Source organism: Gordionus sp. m RMFG-2023, chromosome 2, assembly GCF_954871325.1.
Source record: "Gordionus sp. m RMFG-2023 chromosome 2, tfGorSpeb1-WG-v2, whole genome shotgun sequence".
Taxonomy (NCBI): domain Eukaryota; kingdom Metazoa; phylum Nematomorpha; class Gordioida; order Chordodea; family Parachordodidae; genus Gordionus; species Gordionus sp. m RMFG-2023.
The window spans coordinates 35523272-35548339 of record NC_088776.1 but is presented as its reverse complement, the minus strand read 5'-3'; the positions used below and the strand labels follow the sequence as shown (position 1 = coordinate 35548339).

At 26.6% G+C, this 25068-nt stretch overlaps 1 protein-coding gene and 1 long non-coding RNA gene across 3 annotated transcripts; one reads left to right on the top strand and one right to left on the bottom strand.

The window, feature by feature from the left end:
- Positions 1-63: 63 nt before the first annotated feature.
- Positions 64-21402, bottom strand: LOC135923588 (Y+L amino acid transporter 2-like). Of its 2 annotated transcripts, XM_065458422.1 has the most exons (11): positions 21224-21376; positions 19977-20609; positions 18861-18986; positions 10504-10609; positions 9836-9880; positions 8868-8991; positions 7365-7471; positions 5493-5589; positions 5039-5188; positions 522-696; positions 64-285 (listed from the first exon to the last, which is right to left on the bottom strand). In XM_065458422.1, exons 1-11 carry the CDS (start codon positions 21261-21263, stop codon positions 221-223), a joined length of 1668 nt encoding a protein of 555 aa, XP_065314494.1. In that variant the 5' UTR covers positions 21264-21376; the 3' UTR covers positions 64-220. The 2 variants fall into 2 exon arrangements, with proteins under 2 accessions (XP_065314494.1, XP_065314495.1); XM_065458423.1 differs by lacking the exons at positions 64-285; positions 522-696; positions 5039-5188; positions 5493-5589 and adding an exon at positions 6650-7237 and having other exon boundaries at positions 21224-21402.
- Positions 18258-24543, top strand: LOC135923589 (uncharacterized). The gene is made up of 2 exons (XR_010571250.1): positions 18258-18687; positions 23722-24543. It is a non-coding gene; the product is annotated as an uncharacterized LOC135923589 (long non-coding RNA).
- Positions 24544-25068: the final 525 nt, after the last annotated feature.

Genomic DNA, 25068 nt, shown 5'->3' with positions numbered 1-25068 from the left:
TTATTTTGATTATCGAACCTTGTATACTCCATATATTTTATATCAATATAATATGTAAATACTACAATTATAATTGTCCTGATGAAATTTCTATCCATAATTTTAAATCAAATTTAAGAATATTAGTAATAGATTTGATTATAAAAATGCAGTATAAGTCCAAAATATCAGATTCATAAATACAATTTATATATCAAAAATATATTTGATTGGTAAATAATTAATTGATCATAACATCTTCTTTGGCACAATTCAGTATTTTTTGGAAAAATGCTGTTATTATTCCTAAATAAAAGAGGTACAAATAAAGTGCATTATTTACTTCTTATAATTTAAATAATAACAATGTAAAATTTAGACACATTAGGGAAGTGGTCATTATAGAGAACAATGTTGATGTTTTGGATGATTTGAATAAAATTAAACTCTAAATCATAGTCAAATTTATACTAGGTAGTGAGAATTATATAAGAGTGTGCATTATACATTATGGATTGATATTAAAATAATATAAAATTAACCGTTAAAATTCGAGAACTTAGGCCACATGGAAAGGTATTTGAAGATAAAATATACAGGTATTCCTGAAATTATCATAGTGGAGGCTATCGCGCAGACCATCGGGTCGGTCGTGAACGGGAATGTCAAAAGGAATAAATATATGACGGCAAAAACTATGGGAACTATTATGTTAACCTTTATAATGATCATTTTATTTTAAGATGATATTTTAAAATATAAATATAAAGAAGTAAATACTTAAGAGAGACTATAATATAAAATTCACCATTTACAAATTTAGTATTTGTAAATTATTTGCCTATGAATTACGTTAATTTATTTAAAAATAAATTAAAAAGGTATAGGGTTGGTAAATAAAAATTAATTTGATTTGAATCACAATCTAAATCATCCCGATTTTTTAAAAATTTTTTAAGTATTAATCAATATTTTTAACAAAATTTTATCAAAATGCTTAATATAAAGAAAAAAGACTTAGATTATTTTAGAATCAAATAATTTTTATATAAAAAATACTAAATTGTACTAGTAATAATTATTTATAAGATACAAAAAAATACTTGATTTATTTTGTATTTCATTGTTTCAATTTTTGACATAATCAATTGTTACTTGTATATTCCAATCTCAATGTAGTGAAAAATTATTTAATATGCTAAAAAAAATAATTAGTTTGTTAAATTCAGGGCTGTGAACTCTCCTAAAAAAAGAGTTCTCATTATGTGAAGGGTTTGCAGTCCAGAAAAATAAAAATCTCTAAAATTTAGTAAAAATAACAGAAACGTCAGTTTTTTTAGCATTTACCATGAAAATAATTTTATCATAATTAAATACAATTTAAAAAAATAATATTCTTTTAAAATTTTATGAGGATTATCATTATCTTCCAAAATCTAGAAGCTAAAATTAAAAGATCGATTTTTATGCCTAACTTTCACAGTGTATTGCAACTTTTAACGTACTATTGTTATTTAAATTTAATTGCTTAAAAGAAAACTAGTTTTCCTAAACAATTCATAAGTTTGGAATACACTTCATATGATGAAAATACTATACTGAAGCTGTTGATTGTTTTACTATAAATTAAATGGTCTTGCTAACAATCATTCATTTTTTTGTTATTTCATCGGAAAATATAATTTTAATAAACAGGTCAGATGTAGCTTGGAATTTAACAGGTTGAAGATATAAAATTAACCACGTATAATTGCCACTTCGGATTTATTGTTTTTTAAATTTGGAACATATTTATGGTTTAGCAGATGGGATAAGAAATAGGTGGATGAAAGTATTAATGATGATGTATTATAAAAACAAATATTTAGGGTATCGAAGATAGGATAATATGTCGAAGAAAGTATTATAATAATGTTGATTTTTAGGATGGTGGGTTATAAAAACAACCATATTTAAATAATAAACTAATCTAATTTAGACATAATTAATCTCTTTTTAAAATTTTGTCAAATAACCAAACATTTTAAAAATGATTGGGTTGCTTATTTGATTTATGTAATATTTTGTTATAAACAATTTGGTTTCTCAGAAAAAGAAGGTTAATTAAACCATATTTATCATAATATAAATTAAGAACTAGCCTCTATCAGAAAAAGGAAAAGGGAGAGTTTTAAAATTTTTGGGACATATTAAACAATTACCACAAAACTAATAATCAAGATTATTTTAAATTAATGGTTTTAATGAATATCCTAAATTTGACAAATGAATCTGGCCATCCAATTGGGAAATAACAATAGCTAAAACAGTCAGAAAAAATAGAATTTTAAAATGTGGTTTAAGATTTTATTTGCATAAGAATATTCGTTTAGGAAATGAGTGATTTCTTTCGAACTCACTGATATCAACTATTTATTTTTTTAAACAAATTTTTGATTGAAAGTTGGCTTTTCATTTGATAAAATATTAAATTAGCTCATGACTTATCAATATATATTTTCTCAATAATTCCAGACCGTATCTCCTGAAGCATTTTGCCTACAAAGGGATATTATAAAAAATTACGATATATGATATTTTTGAATCTAAATCTGTAACTTCTTAAGTTAAATATTAGTGTTTGGTTTACGATTTAATTGAAAAATAAGATTTTATGATAATTTATATTATCCATATCCAATAATACATCGTTTAGTTTGTAATTATAATCACCAATAAACTACTAATAATTACCTATATATTTTATTTGGCTATAATGGTATCCCTTTTATCACTTAAGAAATGTTGTTTTTTATAACAATTTTGATTTTTAGAAAGTAGTTTGAAATTGATTTTATTAGTGTAGTAAATGTTACTTCAAAAAAGGAACGCCTTAACGTTACTCGTTATCTTGCAAGGAACGCGTTATTCGCTATTCAAAAAAGTAACGCTTTTATCGATACTTAAAAAAATACTAAAAATTGTATATTAATTTTCTTTACTTTTATTTATTTTTCCACCTATAAAATAAAAATAAAATTATACAAATATATTATAATTTATTTTTGTAATAATTCATTATTATTTTTAACAATTGATTTTTAAAATTTTGACCAGATAAACGGGTGCTCAATATGGCTTTCGCTGGGCTAAACACGTTCAACTGACGCAGAGGATGGGATGGTTTTATTATATTTAATAAATAAAATTTTTAATTGTGATAATTTATTAAAAATATTTAAAGAGTGATCTTTATTGTCAAAAAGTCTTATTAGATCATCTTCACAAGAATCTTCATTCAGATCCTTATCAAATTTTGTTTTTTTATCAGAATTTAATCTGAATTCATATTTTTACTTTCATGCTTTTTTTTTAGATTTGATCTGGTGAACATCCAGGGTGGAATATTTGAATCAGAGCACAATTTACACTCACAAAAAGTAGACTTAGTTTCCTTAATTTTCTTATTTTTGTAATTATTCATACTTGGGTCAGGGAAGAGTTAAATTATACAACTGAAAAAATAAGTGCCATTGTCATATTCTTAATAAAATAAATTATAATATTAGAGAATATAAATTAGCAAACCTTGATTGATTCGATAATAATTAGAATAACAATCTTAAGTTAAATTTAACAAGAAAAATGTAATAAAGAAAATAAAAATGAAGAACTTTGGTGGTTGATCTGAATTAAAAACTCAGCTTAAATTATTTATAAAATTATAAATATTAATAAGACAAAAAATATTTTCTACATATTTTTTAAGGAAAAATTTGAAGTAACGTTTTGCGTTATTGCTACATAAAAAAATAAATGCATTACTCGTTACCTTTTGAAAGAAGTAACGAATGGCGTTCCTTTGCCTCAAAAAGGGTAAAACAAAAGTAACGATGTTACTTTACAGCACTTTTTTAAATCCATGAAAATTTTTTTTATAATAAACAGCTTAGTTTTATGTTAGATTTTGTCATAGTTTTAAATTGATAGTGCTAATTTTTTTAAAATTTCAACTTTTTACCCTCGTCAAGCAAAAAGAATCAGTACTCCATAAACTAAGTTGTTTAAAAATTAGCATTTTCCCTAAATTATGAAATTTGTCACCTATTTCAAATCCCTATGATTTTGTTACTTTTTTGCTATACAGTCCAAAACCAAATTATATAGAAAAATTTACATATCCCCATCGTGGATTTAAAAAATTTTAAATATCAATTTCATACTCCCAAAAATTTTGTAATATTGGCCAATCACTTTTTTATTCGGTAAAAAAGCCAAATATTTAAATTTTTTAACGTCAACCTGCTACCTGAACCCTTAGCAAGGTAGGATGCACGTACTGTCATTTGTCCAACGCGGCAAGAAAAATTATTTTTAGGAAAAGGGGAGGGGGATTAGAAATTTTTTTTTCAAGTTGCCTGAAAGAAGCTTTTTCGAACTTAAATTAATAATCATCTATAAACTTCGACTATAAAAATGGAAAGACTGTTTATCAATTATTTGAAAAAATTTTTTTGTAAACAATCTGAATTTAGAAAATTAATAATAAATTTTACAAAATTTTAAAGCCTGAAATTTTTTAATTTGGTTTTTAATTAAAGGTTTAATTATTTTCTAAACTTGATATTTTTTTTGAAAATAAAAAATTAGCTTTATTATATCAGAAAATTAACTTTTCAAAACTATTTTCGGCTATGGTTGTTTTTGAGCAATGCGAAGAGACGAATTGCTGTAATATCGCTTAGGAATACTCATCGCATCGCTGTATCATAGTGGCTACTATAAACGAGGCTTTAAAAACGCTCAATTTATAAGAACTGTAATGTTTTAACTTTTAAACTTAAATGTATTATTTAGTTAATGAATGCCCCTCTACGAGGAAAACATGAGTAGTTTTAAATTATGTTCTTATTTGACCAAGATTTTTTACCGGGGATCGAATATCTACTTATTCTTTAAATAAGATAAGATTTTTTTCAAAAACAAATTAGATATATGTTTTTGAAAAATTTCTAAAAAATAATAGCTAGAAAAGTTAAGTTTCTCAAATAAAAATAATTAATAAAATAAAATTATATACTTTAAATGGCCTCTCTAGGTCCGGATTTTTATATCTCATGTATATGAGAGCAAGAATCGTTAATAAACTGAAAAATGCTTCCGAAAAGCTATAATAATTTATCAGAGTCAAAATATTGGCTGACAGGCAAAATATGCTAGTGACAACACCCTGTAATCGATTATATGTTTTTTAAAATTTATGAATTATGTTATCGACATGTATTCATTTAATTCCAGTTACTAATTTATAAATATTAAGATTATTGGTTTTTGGACTATCTTATAAATGAAAGATGGAAAAAAATAAAATAAAAAAGTAAGAAGTCAGATTATAATTAAAAATTATTATTTTTTGACAAAATGCAATTTGTTAGATATTAGTAGTCAGTGCCTAGTCTAGTCAATCTTATCCAATTTTAAATCAAATATAAAGATATAAATAACAATATTTTTCTGTAACAAATAATTTTTACTATAAAAAATAAAGCAGCGGTGGGAGTCAAGAAATTAACGTTGATCATGGAAAATAATTGAGGAAAATGGCCGTTCCGTGCCGCCGCGAAAAATATCCTAAAAATTTAGAATTATAGTATATTAATCATAGAGTATTTATGAATTCAGAATATTTGGAATTTTTAAAATAATCGATAGCGCACATTTTTCCAAAATTTTTAGAGACTGCTTGAATTGTGTTCCATCATGTGTACAATACGTACCCTATGAATTCCAGGGAATTTTGTCATAAAATTCTGGGTTAATCTTAATTAATATATAAAAATTTATGGAAAAATTGATTTATTAAATTGAATCAAAATTTAATGCCAAAATTGTCTGGAATTTTATAGGGTAGGTAAGAGAGACCGGCGATAAATGCCTATAGAAGTTTACTAACGTTTATCTCTAACACCTTATCGACTAATTTATTCTGAATATTTTACTAAGTATGTATAGTCATAATCAATGCTCTCCCTATGTTCATTTGTGATTGATTAATCCAAGAAAAATATTTTTAAAAAGAGTTTTTAGTACCCTGTTGAATCAAAATCGTGTTTCACGTTTTTTTATTATCTGGAAAATATTTTACATTCAATATTTTATATATAGAATCCTTAAATCGGTAAATGTTTTATTTATCAATATATAAAGGTCCATTTAATAATAAAATAAATAGAATGGTATTAAGTGGTCATTGCTTAAGTGGTCATAATGATAAATTATTATTATTCCTTATTATATATAGTTTTGATTTTTATAGCTAATAATGGCGATTTCAAATATTTGGTTTAAATATACGGCCCGGCCCGGGCATTTTTTTAAAAAAAAATTTCAGGCCAGGCCCCGGTATATTTTAAAAAATTAAAATACGGCCCGGCCCAGCCTGCAGGTCTCTGAAAAATATTATATATATAAGAGATCGGCAATGCCTGGCCCGTCCAGAAGCACGGCCAGCAAATATTAAACGGGCCGGCCGGACAATTTACACATAAAATATCAGGGAGGGCCTCGAAAGTCTATGATTTTTCGTAAAATTTTAATAGGCCATTAGGGAATTAAATTTTTAATATATATTTTTGAATTTCAAGCTAATATTCTGACGAATACTATTTAAAAATAAATTACAATTTCTGCTTTATTTCTTTGTATTTTAAGAGCTGTCTAACAAAAATGCTATATCTATAAATTATATTGCAAATTCACAAAAAATTAACTTATTTATAATATAACAAATGCACAATACAGTAAAGATTACAGATACTAGGAGATATATAATAGTCTTAATTGACATTGGGAAAAAAATAGATATAGATTTTAAAAATATGATGTTTGGAAAATTCTTACAAAAATTTTTAACATGCTGGGCGAACATTTGGTAAAACAATAACGGGCCGGGCCAGACTTTTAGTCAAATTAGTATAGAACGGTTCGGGCATTTTAAAATAATTATAACAGACTGGGTCGGGAAATCAGACCTCTAATTAATATATTTTTTAAATTTTGATCCGGGTATATGTCTCGTTTCAACTCCCCATAAAGAAGACCCAAACTTTCACTATCATTATAATGTTTTAGTTTTAGCATATTTTTATTTAAATAAAAAAAATTGATATAAAAAAATAAACGATCAGAGTTTAGTTTTAGAAAAAAAATATATAAATTTATCCCCAGGCTCATTAAACTCCGGTCTCTCGATCTCAGATTGTTGATGAATCTCGCCTTCCTAAATGAAATATTTAAATTGATTTAATATTAAAGTCAAAAGAATTTTTGTAAAATTTAATTTGTATATATTTTATAGCATACAAATACAAAATAGTTGATAAAATTATTAAATATGATATATATACCTAGAGGACACCAAAATTGAACCATTTAAGCTTCCAAAAATTGTGAGAGCTACGAACACTGATATGGCAATCGAATAACCGTATCCCAAGCTTTTTTCTATGAAAGACTTGTTTAAATATTAATTATTCAATTTATATATGTCTTATTGGTCCCAAAACAAAACCTTACTGTGGTTTATTGCTTGTTTGTGCTTGGGGGGGGGGGGCTAAAGTTTTTTTATACATTATCCTGATATATAAATAATCTATTTTTTTATTACGAATATGAGTAAATTATTTATTTATAATTATATTTTAAGGACAATGTAACAAATTTAATTTAACCGATATCTATACAAATTAAAAAATAAATAAATATGATTAAAAAATTTTCCATAAATCTTTCATTTCTTTGGGCTATATTTTTTAAAGATCTCATTTGCCTGCGATGATTCCTTTTCCATACTTTGATATACGATCTGGAATCCATTTCCGATATCGAAGGTTTATTAATATTTATAAACATTAAATTTGAAAAATTATTTACTCTTAAACACATTTGTTTATCTTGCAATGAACAAAATTATAAGATGAAAGCCATTTTAATATTTGGCAATAGGATGATCCACAAATTTGTTTAAATTTTTCATTAGGCATCGATATATTGACAAAGCCCATCATACATTTAATTTGAATCTTTTATCTCGCATCTAGGTATTTAGGTCAATTTCTTTTGAATATATCGGAAAAAATTCTAAAATAAAAAAAATGGTTAAATCGAGTAAATCGTAAAAGTTGAAGCTAAGCCTTGAAGCAATAGTTCATTTTTTTAAGATTGAATTATCTTTAAGTTTAAACCTCGATCGAAAGTAAGATGATAGTTTTCACTTAGAAATTCGGTTTATTTTAGAGTTAGCAAAATTGTTAAAAAAGCTATTTATCAGCACTACTTGTTATGGGTAAATCTTACTCTATACTTTATATATATCAGAAACGGCGGCGACTGATAAATATTTCTATAAAAATAATGAAAATAAAATTTTTCACTCCTTTTTTTCTATACTATAAAAAATATATGAAAAAGATATTTGACTATATAAAAATTTTAATTTTTATAACAATAATAAGTAGAAAAGGGTATCAAATTTAACACTTTTAAAAAATATTTAAATTCTTAGGCGGGGGCGGAGGTCAGCCCTTAAAAATTTAGAATGGGGGCTATAAATAAAGGGAATTGATTGAGGGGGGCTAAGCCCCCTAACTCCCTTCGCAAGAGACCCCCTGTACAAGTTAGTATCAGTGGTAAAAAATATTTACTTATCCTCACTATATCATTTTAGAACACTAACTTTGACTTTTGAATTATATAAATTGTTACTGACCCATTGGTAGCCCAACGTGCTAAAAGTCTAAAAAAGTTCACAGGAGAAGAAAAATGACGGAGACAAGACTTAAGCTTTTTTGCTTTGTCATGTCATGTTTCATAATATTTAAATATGTTATAATTTAAATTTTATTAATTACCATAGCCACAACATTAGAATTTATCATTTCATATGGAGATAGGACACTCATATATGCCATATTGGTGGCTACGAAAATTAGTGTTACGATAACGATGGAAAGGAATAGTGATTTGGGTAGGTTTCTATAAAATATGCATATTTTAGATTTTACCTTAAGTAATCAGTTAGCATTAGAAGTGACAAAATTGTGCTAAGCCACACGACCAAAATATTTATACTTATGTAAAAAATAAAACATTTATTAGTATGCCTAGACGATAGTATCCCCTAGTTACAGTTAGTGACATTTTATATGTACAATTAGTAAACCTATGTTTCCAATGGGTGACAAATGCTAAAATTATAAAAGAACATTTGATATTTTATCTATCAAAATGGTGATATTTATTTAGAGAAAAGGTAAATTAAAAAACACTTTATCCAATAAATAAAAAATAGAGTTCGCTTAATAAATGACAAAAGAAAATATACACAAATGAAAAAAAATTGTTATCTTTTGTTGCATAATTTATTTTATCTAAAGTTTATTAAAAAAATAGCAAAATTTATATATTTAGTCCCATTAAATTTTCAGCATAATGTGAATATCAATTTTACTAAATTCTGTTTAAAACAAAGCAAAATTTAAATATATTAATTATTTCAATCACATCATTGTATTTAATGAGAATTCTAAATATAAAGTTTGATGTTACTTTTTTGTTAAACTTTAAACAAATGTGATACATTTTTTCGGCAATAATTAAATAAAATATCATTTTTTATGTCATCTATATTTTCTTTTGTTAGTCAAGGAAAGCTCGTCCATATTTTTACGTAGTCGTTATTTATTTATTTTTAAAATCCTTAGTGATATTTTTCAAAATCCTCTAAAAAGTGTCATTTTGATAAATTCTATAGCAAACTATAAAAGTACTCATTCGCATTTATCATCTTTCCAAGTTTAAAATGACAAAAAAAAGTTACTTGTAGGGATTTTTGACTTCTTCCGTTACGCAATTTAAAGAATTCCTGATAATATTTTTAATTAAAATTTTATAAAAATTGATTATTTTTATAATGGAAATTTTAATCGTCAAATTTAATCTAGGAATATGACTTAATTAAAATTAATATATATATAATTTTAAACCACATGGTATATAGGAATTAAATGTAACAAACATTCAAAATCAGTTAAAATAATTATCTAACTCATTTTTAAAAATTTTCGATAAAAGGTTTCTATAGGCTTTAAAAAAATAGTTAATCACATTGAGTTCGTAAATCCAGGTTCGGTTCGAAGCTATTTCATATTATTCAATACCAAATACAAAAAGAATAATTTTACAATTTTTATAAATTCGACATAATACCCGTCAAAATGCCCGGCGACATTAAATAATATGTAGTCGAAGCCCGTAAAGATTATCTATCTGTTTTTTAGGCCTAGCTATTAATTATTTTACCTGGCCCGGCATGTTAAATATAATATATTTTCTACAACTTGTCCGACCCTGTCCTCTATAATATTTTATGAAGGTAAAATGTTAAATTACACAAATTTGAACTTCAGCCTGGCTAGAAAATATTTTTAACAATTTGTAGCCCCTGGGATGATATTTATGTTGCCATTAATATATAAATATTTATACCATCCAGAGTAGGCATATAAACCGGAATAGCTTGCTAAGGCAATTTTTCCTGGCTTATAGTTGCTTCCTTGGAAAGCATTGTAAGGGCTGAATCTTTTATAGTTACCTTGATTTAATACATAAAAATAAAAAATTATAATTAGACAAATAAAAAAAAACTTTCAGGGGAAAAATCTTGAAAAAAAACCCGAAAATTTTGGTAAGTAACTTCTCCTTCTCCTTAAAAATTATTTCACGTGATGCTAAATTTTAAAGATAAGTTTACTTAAATTAGTTTTACTAGAACATATTTAAGATTTATATATTATAAATTAATAGAGGCATGCTAATGTCATGTCTATATGTGATATAAATTATATCCCCCTTCTCCTACCATGCTAAACAAAATCTTAGATATGCATCTGTACCATTATGGTATTTTTTTTTTAAGATTGACAAGTATGAATATGCTACATATAAAATTTATTCCCTTTAGTTTTAGAGGAAAGGGATATTTTTTTTAAAATTTATACATTTTTGTGTAGACCAAACCCCCTCCCCTACCCCCTCCTAAAAAAATACATGAATAATATAATCTTTAAATAACGGTGTAATTCATAATAAATATTTTATAAGTTTAAAAAACTTTTCTTCGTCGAACAAAGGTAATTAACCCAGCCCTTATTTGAACCATTTATTGTGAAAAATAATTCAATTTGAACAAAATTTCCGTCTAAAAAAACATTTATAATTAAAACTAATATGTAAAGCAGTGATCTGCAATACTCAGCCAATTACCTGGACCATAAAAATTTTTTTGGGCTTGACAAAAAAACTAATGACTGGTGGAGAATAGGTAGAGATGCCCGGCCCTCTTAATAGAGATTAGAGAATATAAAAAAATTATTTCTAAAGTTCAATTACTTTAAAATAATATAATATATTGGATTATAATTTTAATGATGATAAATTATTATCCGGTATTTTTAATTCAATCTCAAATATGGTAAATTATTATTGGCAGAAATAGGACATATTTTGTAATGTATTACACTTATTGATGAATTCTGATATGCAATAGAAGTGATAAATAAAGAATAGTATTTTTAATTTAACCACTCCCCAATATGATAAATAATTGTTTATTTTGGCGTTCAACTATAAATATTTCAGTCTATGGCTTATATTTAAAAAATACCGTGCGATGGTGTGTATTTCTAAAAAACAGGAGCAAGTAACCTTAATAAAAAAATCGAAACCGGGCCGAGCAAAAAAAATTTAAGGGATGAGCCCGGCAAAATCTAAATTCCCTCCGAGGTGGGCCGGGAGAATTTTGCCATTTGCAGACCACTGATGTGATGTGTTCAAAATTAGACGTGTTTTGTTAATCAGGCTTATCGATTTTACCAAAATTTTACTCTTCAAAAAATTGTAAATTCTATTGATTTCTTTAGATAACGATTAGTTTGACAAATTCAGACCAGTGGAATTAGGGTCGTCCACGGATTTTTAAAAATTTTAATTATTTAGATGAAATAGGAGAAACGGATTGTAGTACTAAATTATAATATATACTAATTAGTAGTGCTGCAAACATTTTTAAAAAATCGAAAGCGTTCAACGTTTATCGTCAAAAATCGAACGCATTCAAGTTCATGAACGCGTTCACGTTCGCTCAAAACTTTATGAATATATTTTTTTAAATTTTATTTAATATAAATAAATAAATACAATTAATTTTTTAAGACAATATATTAGCCATGTTTAAAATTAATAGTTTTAAGTGAATAAAATATCTATATTTATTAAAAAAAAAATTCCTTATAATTTTTAAAAATTTTTATAATAAAATATAATTATTTATAAATAATATAAATTTATAATACTCTAAATAAACTATTAAAATATAAAACCCTTGATAAAAACAAATTTCAAATAATCAAACTAAAAATAAATGAATACTACTATGAATTTCAGACAATTTTGCCACCAACTTAAGTGGGGGGGGGGGACTCAATATAATTTATTTTAGTTTTTCCATAGATTTTTCGCATAAATTATAAATGACTCGAAAGTTAACGCTAAAATTATCTACAATTCCTAATATAGGTATTCTAAACATGCTGGAATACATTTTTGATAAAATTATATTTATAAATTTAAAAAAATGCGCTCAAAAAATGATTTAAAGTTGAAAAAATAGCACATTACCGCTAATATATATAATATATATATTATAGTGTTGACCAGATTTGATGGAAAATTCCATATTTTATAATTCATTTGTAAAAATAAAATTATTTGACTTGAAAAAATTGTTAAAATAACATTTGTTTATTCTTATCATTTTTACAAATTAAATAATTTTATTTACAAACGAATTAAAAATTATGGAAATGTTTTCTATTAAATCTTCACAACACTGTATTTAATGATTTTTACTTTATATACCTTAAGCCTATAAAATACAATAATCTAAAATAAATTATTACCAGGATGCTTATAATATATTATATAAAATATATTACCAGGCGCGTACGCAAGAATTTGGTCTGGGGGGGGGGGGGATAATAAAATTTTTTAAGAAATATTATTGTTAATAAAAATACTAAGCATAAATTTATTTGGACTAATAACTTTTCTAATACACAATTTTAAATTAATGTGAATTACAAAAAAATTATATATATAAACCGGCATTGAAAAATTATAAAATAAATGTGAATTATAAAATATAAAGTGAATATAACCACGATATGAATCACTTAAATGACCCATTGAAATTTGAATTTTTTAGCCTTTAAAATATAGAAAGTATAAAAAATTTAAATGTTGGAAATATAAATTAATACATAAAAAGTTTCTTAGGAATAATTGTATTTTGTATGTTTTGAGCTAATTTTTCAATTATCTATCCTTGCTTGGCGTTAAATGTTTATGAATATTCAAAAGATCCAAATCATTCAATCTACTTTCAGAAGTTGTATTTCATAGGTATGTTTTTCAAAGACTTGCAGGCCCGGCCCCCGAGCCGGACCGTATTTTAATTTTTTTAAACATACCTGGGTCGGGCCCGAAATTTTTTTAAAAAAAAACACCCGGGCTGGGCCTGAAAATTTTTTTTAAAAAATATCCGGACCGAGCTGTATAACCAAATATTTGAAATCGCCATTATTAGCTATAAAAATCAAAAATAAATATAATTTATTTTAAAAAAATTTGGGCCGGGCCTGAAAATTTTATTTTCAAAAAAGCCGGGCTGGGCCTAAAAAAATTTTTTAAAGAAAACCTTGGCCGAAAAAAATTTTTCAAAAAAATCTGGGCCGTGCCCTGCAAATGGTACATCTGCAGGGCTCTGTTATTCTTCTTAAAAAAGAGAATGTTCTCTCATTAGTTTACATGGGAAGAGTTGCTAATATATATACAACCATTTTAATACATTGGGAATATAATCTAAAATGTGTTTGAAATAATGCAAAGCATCCATAGCATTTTTTGGGGCTATATCAACCATAGTTAATCTTTTAATCATAGTTATTCAGCTAATAAGGCATCATAAGATACTTTAACATCTTCATAATAAAAATTTAACAAATATTTATTTTTTTATCAGCATGTGAAAAAGGTTGGGAAGGCTTTTGTGGAAGTTCTGCAGATTGGTAAGTTCTGCATGGTGAATTAAAAACCATTCATTTATTTGGGTTATAAATGTATCTAAGAGATGGGGCATTTGTTTTATAATACTCTTCTATATCCTATATTAATGTTTAGACGATGAGCTTGCTTGTTGCAACTTGCAAGTCGAGGGGGACAAATATTAAACACTTATAACTCTGCTTTTGACTCAACAATAACATATAAATTGATAAATATTACGCCACTAATATTTGAATATAATAGTTGAATATTACGCCAAGGAAAACTTGAAATAGAAATTAATTGATAAAATAACTTAATAGATGAATGTGATAAATAAATGTAATTAAATATATATGAGATAAAAAATAAATATTAACAAATATAAATTAATATTAACAAATATAAATTAATATTAACGAATATAAATTAATATTAACAAATATAAATTTATTAACAATAATGTTTTTGAAAAATATAATCCGGCATCTGCATTTTTTGGCTTTGGGGGGGGGGGGGGATTTGTCCCCTGCCCCTCCCCCACCTCCGCTGCGTACGCGCCTGAATATTACAATCAAGTATCTCTTTAAGTTAGAACCACAGGAAACTTGATATTATACTTTTTGGATAAATTTTAAATTTTGTAAGGATAGAATTAGTAAATTGAATGAATATATGTTACTGTTACTTTATACGCCATGGCAATGTTAATTCAGAATCAAATGATAATAATAACTAACATTCATGCTTACGCTAATCTATAAATAATACAAGTAATAAACTATAATATAGGACAGAAATAGTGGCTGGTTAGGGAAAGATGTGATATAGGAAACAGCCTATTAAAAAATTTGGATTACTATTAAATTAACATTTTTATTTTCAAATTAATTAAAATTAGATTTTCTACATAAAAAGCGAAGGCGTTGGTAATATAAAAGGAACGCGTTCACGTTCAATCGTCAGAAATATAAGGAACGTCGTTCATCATCAGAAAAAGAACTCTTTTATAACATTACTAATTAGCATTGCATAATACATATTTGCTTAAGATTTATAATAAGTTCTTTCAAATGTTTGAGAAATTTCTTGCTTAGCATTGCGTCTTATTGTCAGATTTATTCTTTTGGAAATATAACTCCATTCAAAATGAAATGAGATTTTAATTATTTATTAACCTATTTCAATTTAATGTCAAATTTAACTCATATCTAAATATCATAAAGGAAAAAATAATATCCATAAAGTTCGTAAAATCATAAGATTCAATATGTGGATCCGGGAAAGGCACCTTAATGTTTATAAATGCAATTAATTTTTGAATCGTGATTTAAAATTCGATATTAAGAGGCAATTAGATGTTTGACTTATATTTTTGATTTCGTTTATAACTCCCTTTCTGTTAGTGAATGGCAAAACGAACTGATAAATTAATAAGTATTAATTAGGCAAATATTGGAGTAATCCCAGATATTCGTGCTTTTATTATTTTTGTTCTGGTATTACCAATCTTGACATATTTTTTTATTTGCCATTGCCTTTTTCTTTAAGATCTATAAAAAGATTAATGCACCACAGTGTACTAAATACGAACTAATTATTGATATAAGTTCCAGAATTAATGCCAATTTAGCTGACTCACGTCTTTTATTATGCTTATAATTCGGTTACTTTTTATGTGGTTGGCAAAACTATTGAAGAATATAAGTAAAACAGTAAATATTGGGGCAAATGAGATATTTAGAACTGTTATATATGCCATTCTGACAGGATGCTAATTTTTCCTTATTTTACCAATAACCTCTCCTTACCATCTACTAAACAGATTAAAACACTAAAATGTAATAATTGAGCACTGCCTAATGGTTAGATTTAAATTTCAGAATTAGTTTCCAATTAGCTCACTTCATACTTAAAGGGTCCTATAGCGCATAGCTGATTGAGGAAGTAATAAGATACTAAATATTAAGGCCTATTCTGGCATATAAATTTTTTCCTTTACAATACTACCAGCTGAATTAAAATAATATACTAATTAAGTGATTGATAAAATCTTCAGAATAAATAATTTCGAGCGATTTATTGGCCAAAAATTTGTTTAATTAATAAAAAAATATTTTTTTTATTCTGACTACTGTACTGGTTAAAGCACTGACTAATAAATCACAAAATATTTGGGGTTAAGAATTATGCTTCCAATTGTTCGGTCTCTATATGGAGAGATAAAAAGATACAAAATATTAGTAAAACAAAATAAAGACACCACGGGGATATAGAAAAATTTTTAAGCTTAAATACCGAATTAAAATTTCTTATAGGTCGGACCCAAACGAAGACCAGATAAATGGGAGTTTGAAAGTGAATCCCCTTAAACTTTTTTTGTAACCCATTTATAGATAAATCCTGGATACGCTATTGACTGTGTAAATAAAGTGCAAAACTATCTCCAGTATTCACTTCTGCAATAGGCTTATTCAAAAACGAATACCAATCGAATAATGCATTATATGTATTTGATTCGAATTGTTTGGTTTTTGATATAAAATAATCCATTATTATGTATAGTATATAAAATTTGAGAGTTTTGGAGTATTGATAATAAAGAAAATTTATAAAATCCCACTACAATTTTAAATGCTATTTATATACTAGTGATATGCATCGGGCAAAATTTTTCAAGCCCAGCCTAGCTCGAAATTTTGTCAAAATTTGTCCTGCCAAGCCTTATCCCGAACAAATTTTTTTTATTTGCCCCGAAAACCCCGACCGAAATAAAAATAAAAACTATTTACCCACCCCCCCTCGCCCAAAATTATTTAAATATATAAATATTTAATTTTTTTTGACTGTAGATATTATACAAATAAAAATTATTAGCGCCTTGTTTCTTGCAAGAATAATATATCAATTTATTTGATGTAATGATATTATATTAAAAACCTGCCCCCATCCCGGCCAGAAATTTTTTAAAAGGTATTAGGCCCGACCTAGCCCAAACTAAAATTATTATTTTTTAAATAGACCCGGCCGTGATTTACAGATCTCTAATATATACTATTATTTATAAAAAGTTTTACTTTAACTTAGCTTTCTTTAAAATGAGTTTTTTCAACAAATAAAAGTCGATGATTTAGGTTCTAAAAAAATCGTTTTACTGTAACCCTTTTTATTAGAGTATGAATGAAATGGAACCTATTATAATGATTGAAAAGAGATGTTGTTTTTCCTTTATATTTTATAATGCGCAATGATTCAAGCAGAAATTTACTATACGTTACTGTATTACATTTTGACCACTTAGTCACCAAAGTTCATTTAATTGATCAGATCATTATATAATTACGCTATTTAGAAATAATTATGTAATCAAATTTCGTTGAAATATTTTAATTAAATTATTCAATAATTTTATAAATTTTTAAAAAATTATTGAAAAATTCGTTTTATTAGAATCGAATAATTATTTATTAGTATTCGAACAAAATAAATAATCCAGTAGCGTCTCAGGGAAGGGGTTGCATAAGGGCGAAAGCCCTCAAAAAATTAGAGGCTTTCTAAAAATTTTTTGCTAATTTTTGATAAAATTTATTTTTTGGTGGGATACCTTTTCTATTCACTAATTTAAGTATTTCCAAAAGGGGAGTCCCATTAAGTTAAAAAAGCTAGCGACGTCACTGAATAATTTACTATTTTTATTCATTGCTATTCGATTCGTTTTTGAATAAGCCTACTCAACAACTTGATATTTTACTAAAGCGGTCACTTTACGGAGGTTATGATTTCCACAGATGTCCACAAAATGCTAATAATCTTTTTTTTTTACAATGTTATTATTTTTTAAATTATTCTATAAGGACTTATATTTTTAAAATATAAAATAATATGAACACATGCTGGCATATTGCCAACACGTTGAAACAACAACTTCCAAGGACAAGAACAAAGCCTACATCAATTTATACAATAGATGCAGTAAAGAACTTTATATTTATATTTAAAACGTATTTTGTTTAATTTTTTTAATTAAAATTTAATATCTCTAAAGAAATAATTATTTAGTCATAATAATTTACGAATTTAACTGTTTAATTTATATTGGCGAGTGAAACTATTTTATAAAAAAAAATTGTTTTGAAAAATATTAAAAATTTTTTGCAATATTTTAGTACAATATAATTTTTTCTTTAGAAAAACCGTAAAACCCCGGTTTAACGTACCCGTATTTTCTCCGCTTTTATACCGTTTTAGAAACTAGTGCTGAAAATGTAAGATAATCTATTTTTTTTTTAATCATAGTGCCTATTTCAAACCAAATCGCATTGGACACTTTGTGATTAAAAAAAGCCGTAGTTTAACGTATTCCTTGCTTTAATTTGAAATTTTCCATTGAGAAACGTTAAATCGGGTTTTTACTGTATATGATTTTTTGTAATTTATTCTTAGTGTTCAAAAGTATTAGGTTCCTTGTTCATATGTATAATATCGTTCCGAGTTAAAACACCTAGAAGGGAAAATATCTATGTTATAGTGGGGAAACTGAAAAATTCTAGCCTAACTTTCATTAAAAAAGTAAGGTGGGTTTAGATCTAATGTAACGTCGATACTCTTCATGGTAGATGGACTGGAAGCCTCCTTTCTTTAATAGTTAACTGGCTCTCCTTCCCCTTCTCCTCCACCTAAAACTATAATAGTTATATATCAAGCTGAATTTAAATATAATATGAGATTTTAAAAAAAATTACCTTTATATAATTCGTAACCACCTACTATTATAATCACGAGTAGGGCGAATAGCTTGCAAATTGTAAAAAATTTTTGGATTCTTGTGGCCAATTTAACCTTGCGACAATTTATGTATACCAGGAAACCTTTAAATCAATAATTATAATAAATTGAATGGCTTTTTTAATTTTAAAAAAAATTATACTTATTTTAGCTTGATTGCTATCAAATTTTAAGATCAAATTATTTAGTAAATGGATTGGATTCGAAGAATGTTAGTTTATTTAACAAGGTCTTAATAAAGAACTCTACAATATTAATGGAGGGGGTATACTCTCTTCTTGACACAAATGAAGATTTCAAAAACTATGAAAGTACAAAATTAAACTATATTCTATAGCTTCTAATCAAACTTTAAAGATAGTCTTCGATTCACAGTAAGAGTAGGCATTACTACCATATTAGAAAATGATAGGGCATAGCAATCGATTCATTACTAATAGATTTATAGATAATCCATAACGCATTACATGTTTATACAGTTATATTATATAATTATTAATGAATAGATAGGTTTAGTAAATTTTGTAAAAATATTTGAATTTATTAAAAAGTATATATTGTCATCATAGGCTTAGCGGGGGGGGGTATCCCTCCACTTTTAAAATTTGCCTGTTCTAGTAAATATTATCTTAAGCTAATAACCCCTACACCCTCCCCTTCCCTATTTCCAAAAAGGTGTATGCAATATATCACTATAAACAAGAATTTGAAAGTAAATTAATTTTTTTTTCTATAAAGAAGTGAAAAACAAAAACTATATAACATTCTAACATAGCCAAACACCTACAGTAAGTGTACCTAAAGACCTCCAATAAAATATATTGATGGAAAACCAAAATTGTACCCCCCCCCCTCCTTAGTAGAAAAATTCTGGCTACGCTTGAATTATAAAAGCTACCAATCTTATATAACTAAATATACTTTAACTCAGGGTAACTATCGTCTGCTTTAAGGTTATATTTAAAATGGGTAACATAATTATTAATTTAAAAGGAAAATGTAAATTAAAAAGCATTAAAGCATTTAAAAACTATATACTATGTAATAGTAATTATTGTAAACAAATAATTTACTTATCAGGCAAACTGCCACTAGTTTTGTAATCATGGGCGGAGTACCACAAGAAACCAAAATAGGATCTATAGCATATTGTGAAAATGTCAGCGCATTCGCTGCCTTACCAGCAGTAGTAAGGACTAGAAGACACATCCAAACGTATAGGAATGCTGGAACTGAACCGAAAGCTGACATTATATATGTATATTCACCTCCAGAAGATGGAAAAGAGGTACCTAATTCTGCATAGCAGAGAGCCCCCAGGAATGAAAATATCCCACAAAGGCCCCAAACTATTAAAGCGAGCCCAACTGAGCCAGTATTTATTAATACGGTAGTAGGACTGACGAATATTCCTGAACCTATCATGATTCCTACATTTATGGCTATCCCGCTTAACAAGCCTATATCCTTGCGCATTTTTATCACATTGACCGGATTGCCGTTATCTGATGTAATTTCTTTATCCTTAATATCTTGTGAAAATATGAAAGGTTTAGTGTTATATTCTTTAGAATCGATGGCACCATTCCTATTTATAATATTGACGTCATTCGAGAATTCGGCTCCATAATTGAGAATACCACCAATAGAATTTAAACATGGCACGTCGTTTAAATAAAATTTTTTGTTTCCTTTTGGGAATGATCCTGACATATTTATTACCCGATATCAAACCAAATTAATATAAAAAAGTGATTTAAATTTCCTTTTTTTTAAAAAATCAAATGTTTATGTATATTAAACGTTTTTAAGGGCTCACTCTATATTTAGAAAACAACGGTATATCCAAAAACCCTTAAAGGCATGATATAAAAATAATATAAATAAAAAAAAATTTTCGTACCTTTTATATTATAAAAAATTGAAAATAAAAATTTGTTTAAAAATATAACCAAAAGGCCATTATTTATTAAAATGAAATATATAATATTTATGTAATTAAGTATCTTTCTTAGGCTTTAGACTAGAATTTTTTTTTGAAAAATAAATTATTAAATAAATAATTATTTTTAATAAATAACCCGTAAATGAAAAACATTATTTTTTTTTCTTAATCGGTCGTGAAGGTTAAAAATTTTAATCTAAAAAAAAATATTATGTAATATTAGTAAAGGGGCTAGTAAAAAGTAATAAAATAATATTGATGGGAAGGGTAATTAATTAACATAATATAATATGAATTATATTAATAATTTAATTAAAAATTATGTAGATCTTATAATTTTATAATAATTTAAAAATAAAAAATTAACCAACTTACCTTGGCCCAAATAACCCGTCCCCATTATTTTTGATACCATCTTCAAAATTTATTATATACTGTTCAGGAAAAAAATTATGCAATTGATTTTCTAAAAATGTAGATTTGAATATTTCGATAATAAGTTTTGCAATATTGAATTAAACTTTCGTTTTGTGTTATTAAATGGCTCGATTTGAGCCAATTCTTAAAAAAGGCGAACTCATTATTTTAGCCTGAAAAATTATGTCTAAGCCTTGAGATTTCGCTAAGAGATGTCCAAGTGTCACCTATGAGCAAAATTTTCAGGTTAATTTATTTTTTCTGGAAAAATATTGAGTTAGGCCCTTTTAAAATCAACTCAAATTGAGCTGTTTAACAACTTTATTATAAAATTTTAAATATAAATTAATTTTAGTAATTTAAAGTTAATTCTTATTTTAAATTTTCGGATATTGGCATAAATTTCTAATTTACCAAACAATTCTAATAATTTAATCTTGATCTTTCTCTTATATCACAAATTTATAATTTAATTTCCAATTTAAATGCTAATAAACAAATATTTCTTTTATTTTTAGAACATAATGGTAAGAGTAGAAGGGGGAAATTGAATTTATAAAATAATAATTCTGTAATTGAATTAGATTTTATAGATAAATTCATGATATATCAGTCTGTTATAATCGGGGTTTTATAATTTGGATGTAAAACCGGCGCATGAATTTGACTTTTGATATTATTTGTAGACTAATGATGAGTCCTGTTTTATTTTATTTTGAAGAATTATGTATTATTTATTTATAGTACGGTATAAAAGGGCGAAATTTGTCACAATTTCATTATATTTCGACTTTTTTAGCAATAAAACTTAAAATGAGTCTTATTTCTGTTATTCTAGTTAAGCGGAACACAATTAATTCGAATAAGTGAATATAGTATTCACTGAGTTTTAAGAGAAGGGTAGATTGCTTCATTTTTCTGGGATGGGAGAAGTTGAGGCTAGTGTATATCACAAAGCGCACACCCAAGACAGAGTTTGAAACCTGGACTAAAATAAATTATTTAGGTTTTCGGTTCCCATAAATTTGAAAAAGGAGTTCTAGTTCTTAGATTTGACTCGATTACGAGGATTCCAATTCAAACTCTGAATTAAAGGGATATAAATTTTTTCCACGAGGATCGGAATATAAAGAGTAGATTATATCATAAAGTATTATGGTATGATTCCAATCTGAGGGATAGAGAAACCGTAAAGAATACAGTGAACTAGATATGTGAATCTTATGATTAAACATGAGTGCCTATAAAAAGTCTTCAATTGGAACTGGTAAAGTCTATCAACGAGAAACTGAAGCCTTAGAAAGGCTAGAATTACTTAGTTCTTCGTATGCCATAGTTTAACATTACCATGTTTTTCAAAGACAAAATCCAACCATATTATCAATAAGTTACAGAAAGTCCCCATTCTATTTGCTATAAACTATGAGCTTACGCTTCAATTAGATAGATTTTTATTCTAGGAGAGATTGCGATATTTGATGTAACATTGTTTGTTGATAATTTACTTTTAATTTTAAATGGATGCATATTAAAAAAAACAAAGGCTTAAGTAAATAATTTTTTTGTTTTCTTTTAAAAGTGTGATAATTTCATAACAGTTTCATAGTTTTATATTTCAGTTACACTATTAGTTCATATGAATAAATTAAAAAGACAAGAAGCACAATGGACAAAATTAACTTTAGATGTCCTATATATGTACTTTTGCACGCCACCATCTTTGCCTGACATGGCAACACTGCCATCATAGCCTTTGCCAATTAGTTTTGGCATATTTAAATTGAATTTGGAGTTCATGTTTATTAGTATGTTAAATATAGTTTATCTGATAAAACGTATATCGGTTCATATTTTAACCTTTTGATCTAAGTATTAGGCACTTGTTTAATGAAACTATGTCAGTGTCTAATTGAAAATCCTAGAAATTTCCTTAACTCTTTTAAAATAATTATGATTTTATTTTTGCAAATTTATAAGGATATTTTGTGTTGATAGTCTAATAATGACGAATTTCCTAAATGATCCGCTAATAAGGAGCATCAATTAGAAATTCCAGAAATCCTTATTAATATTGGTCTTCGCATTATAGGTTGCACAAAATAGCAGTGCTCTAATATACGATTAAAAATAAATCTTTTGAAGCTTTTATTTTATTGCACTATTATACTGAAAAGATTATGATCCTAAAATTATCAACTAAGATTATGACTGAAAAAAGTGATGTGGGCACTCAGTGGCGTAGCCAAGATTGATCCATTGGGGGTGGTTAATTATTTGGGGGGGGGGGCTTAGCTCCTTAACCGCATTTTAAAAATTTGCCAATTTTGTGCTTTATTGGTGTCTAACCACTATAGTAGCCAGCATAAATGAAAAAAATATTAGTAACTAAATTTTGGCCAAATTTATGATTAATACGTGACTGAAAGCATTATTCTGAAAATTTTATCAATGTTTAGTCAATTGTATGAATCCTTAACAGTTGATCATCTTTCTCTCCCACAACTGCAAATTCCACAACTTTTGACTTCCCTATCGGGCTATGAATGGTTAGAAGCTTTGCCCAGCTCAAACTTAGGACTCCTCTTAACAAACGAAGAATTACGCATAGCAATAGGTCTCCAATACTGGCTAACTCCGCATGTACATTATGTTCCCAACCCGTTGATTGTTTCGGACATCATCCTCTTCATTGTTGATTCTCTAAAGGTAGACATTCTCGACACAATGCAGTTAACGGTACCATTCTCCGTACTCTACGCTCAGCTCAAATTCCCGCAACCCTTCCTTAATACCTTGGAGTAATGGAACTCCATTAGCATGGGATTATACTTGCATCGACCGATTTGCTCTCTCGTTTAACAACAACTCATTCGTGCGAGCGGAAAACTCTAAAATAAATAATTACACTTCCCTAACCAATGGCAATCTCATACCAATCGTATCCGACACAACCGGTTTTTTTTGGCAATCATGCCCTAACCTTCTTCAAATCCCTTGGTAAAAAAATTCGCGCCATCACTGGTGACCCACAGGAAGGCTTCTATCTCAGACAGCGCATATCTATTGATATATGCAGATCTAACATTGCCATCCACGGCTCCCTTTTTTGACCTCCTCCCACCCAACATACAATTTATTATACTAATTTTTTTATTATACAGTTTTTATATAGATTTTATTTTACAAATAGTTTACATGATATTTTTAATATATTTACAAATTACGTATATTTGTTTTACTTTTAACGTTCAATTTGACTAATAAAAATTTTAATTTTATACAGATTATATTAAAAATTTATTCTAAATAACTATATTTTTAAAAAATAGGATTAGTAATTTTTGTGCGGTATTTAAAAAAAATATAATTTAACAATTATAATATAATTAATACAAATGAGTATATTAATAAAACATAAATAATTCTTATTAGTGATCCGCAGTAGAAAAATCGAATTCGGGCTGAGTCGGGCCTAATATTTTTAAAAAAAATTCTGGCCGGGTTGGGCCGGGCCTGGAAATTTTTTTTAAATATATCTAAATATATCAGTTTTATGTTAAATTTTTTATATAAAATAAAAATATTTGATTTTATTTATAAAAACTAGACGCCATATAATATATATCTTTTATTTTGAGTAATTATAAAAATGGATTTCTATATTTAAATAAATTTGGGCCAGGCCGACAAAACTTTTTAAATAAATTTCGGGCTCGGGCCGGCAAAACTTTTTTAAAATAATTTCGGGCAGGGCCGGGCTTAAAAAATTAGGCCCGATGCAGATCACTAATTCTTAGTTCAAA

Bases quoted from the DNA above. Each gene is read 5' to 3' on its own strand.
- LOC135923588 (XM_065458422.1), bottom strand. From the start codon at position 21,263: ATGGTATCAAAAATAATGGGGACGGGTTATTTGGGCCAAG. The intron at 5,590-7,364 runs GTATATATATCA...CTAAATTTTTAG, and splicing joins TCAATTTTGGTGTCCTCTAG to GATATTTTTCGCGGCGGCAC. The intron at 697-5,038 runs GTATATAATTTT...ATCATTATAAAG, and splicing joins ACCTAGAGAGGCCATTTAAA to GTTAACATAATAGTTCCCAT.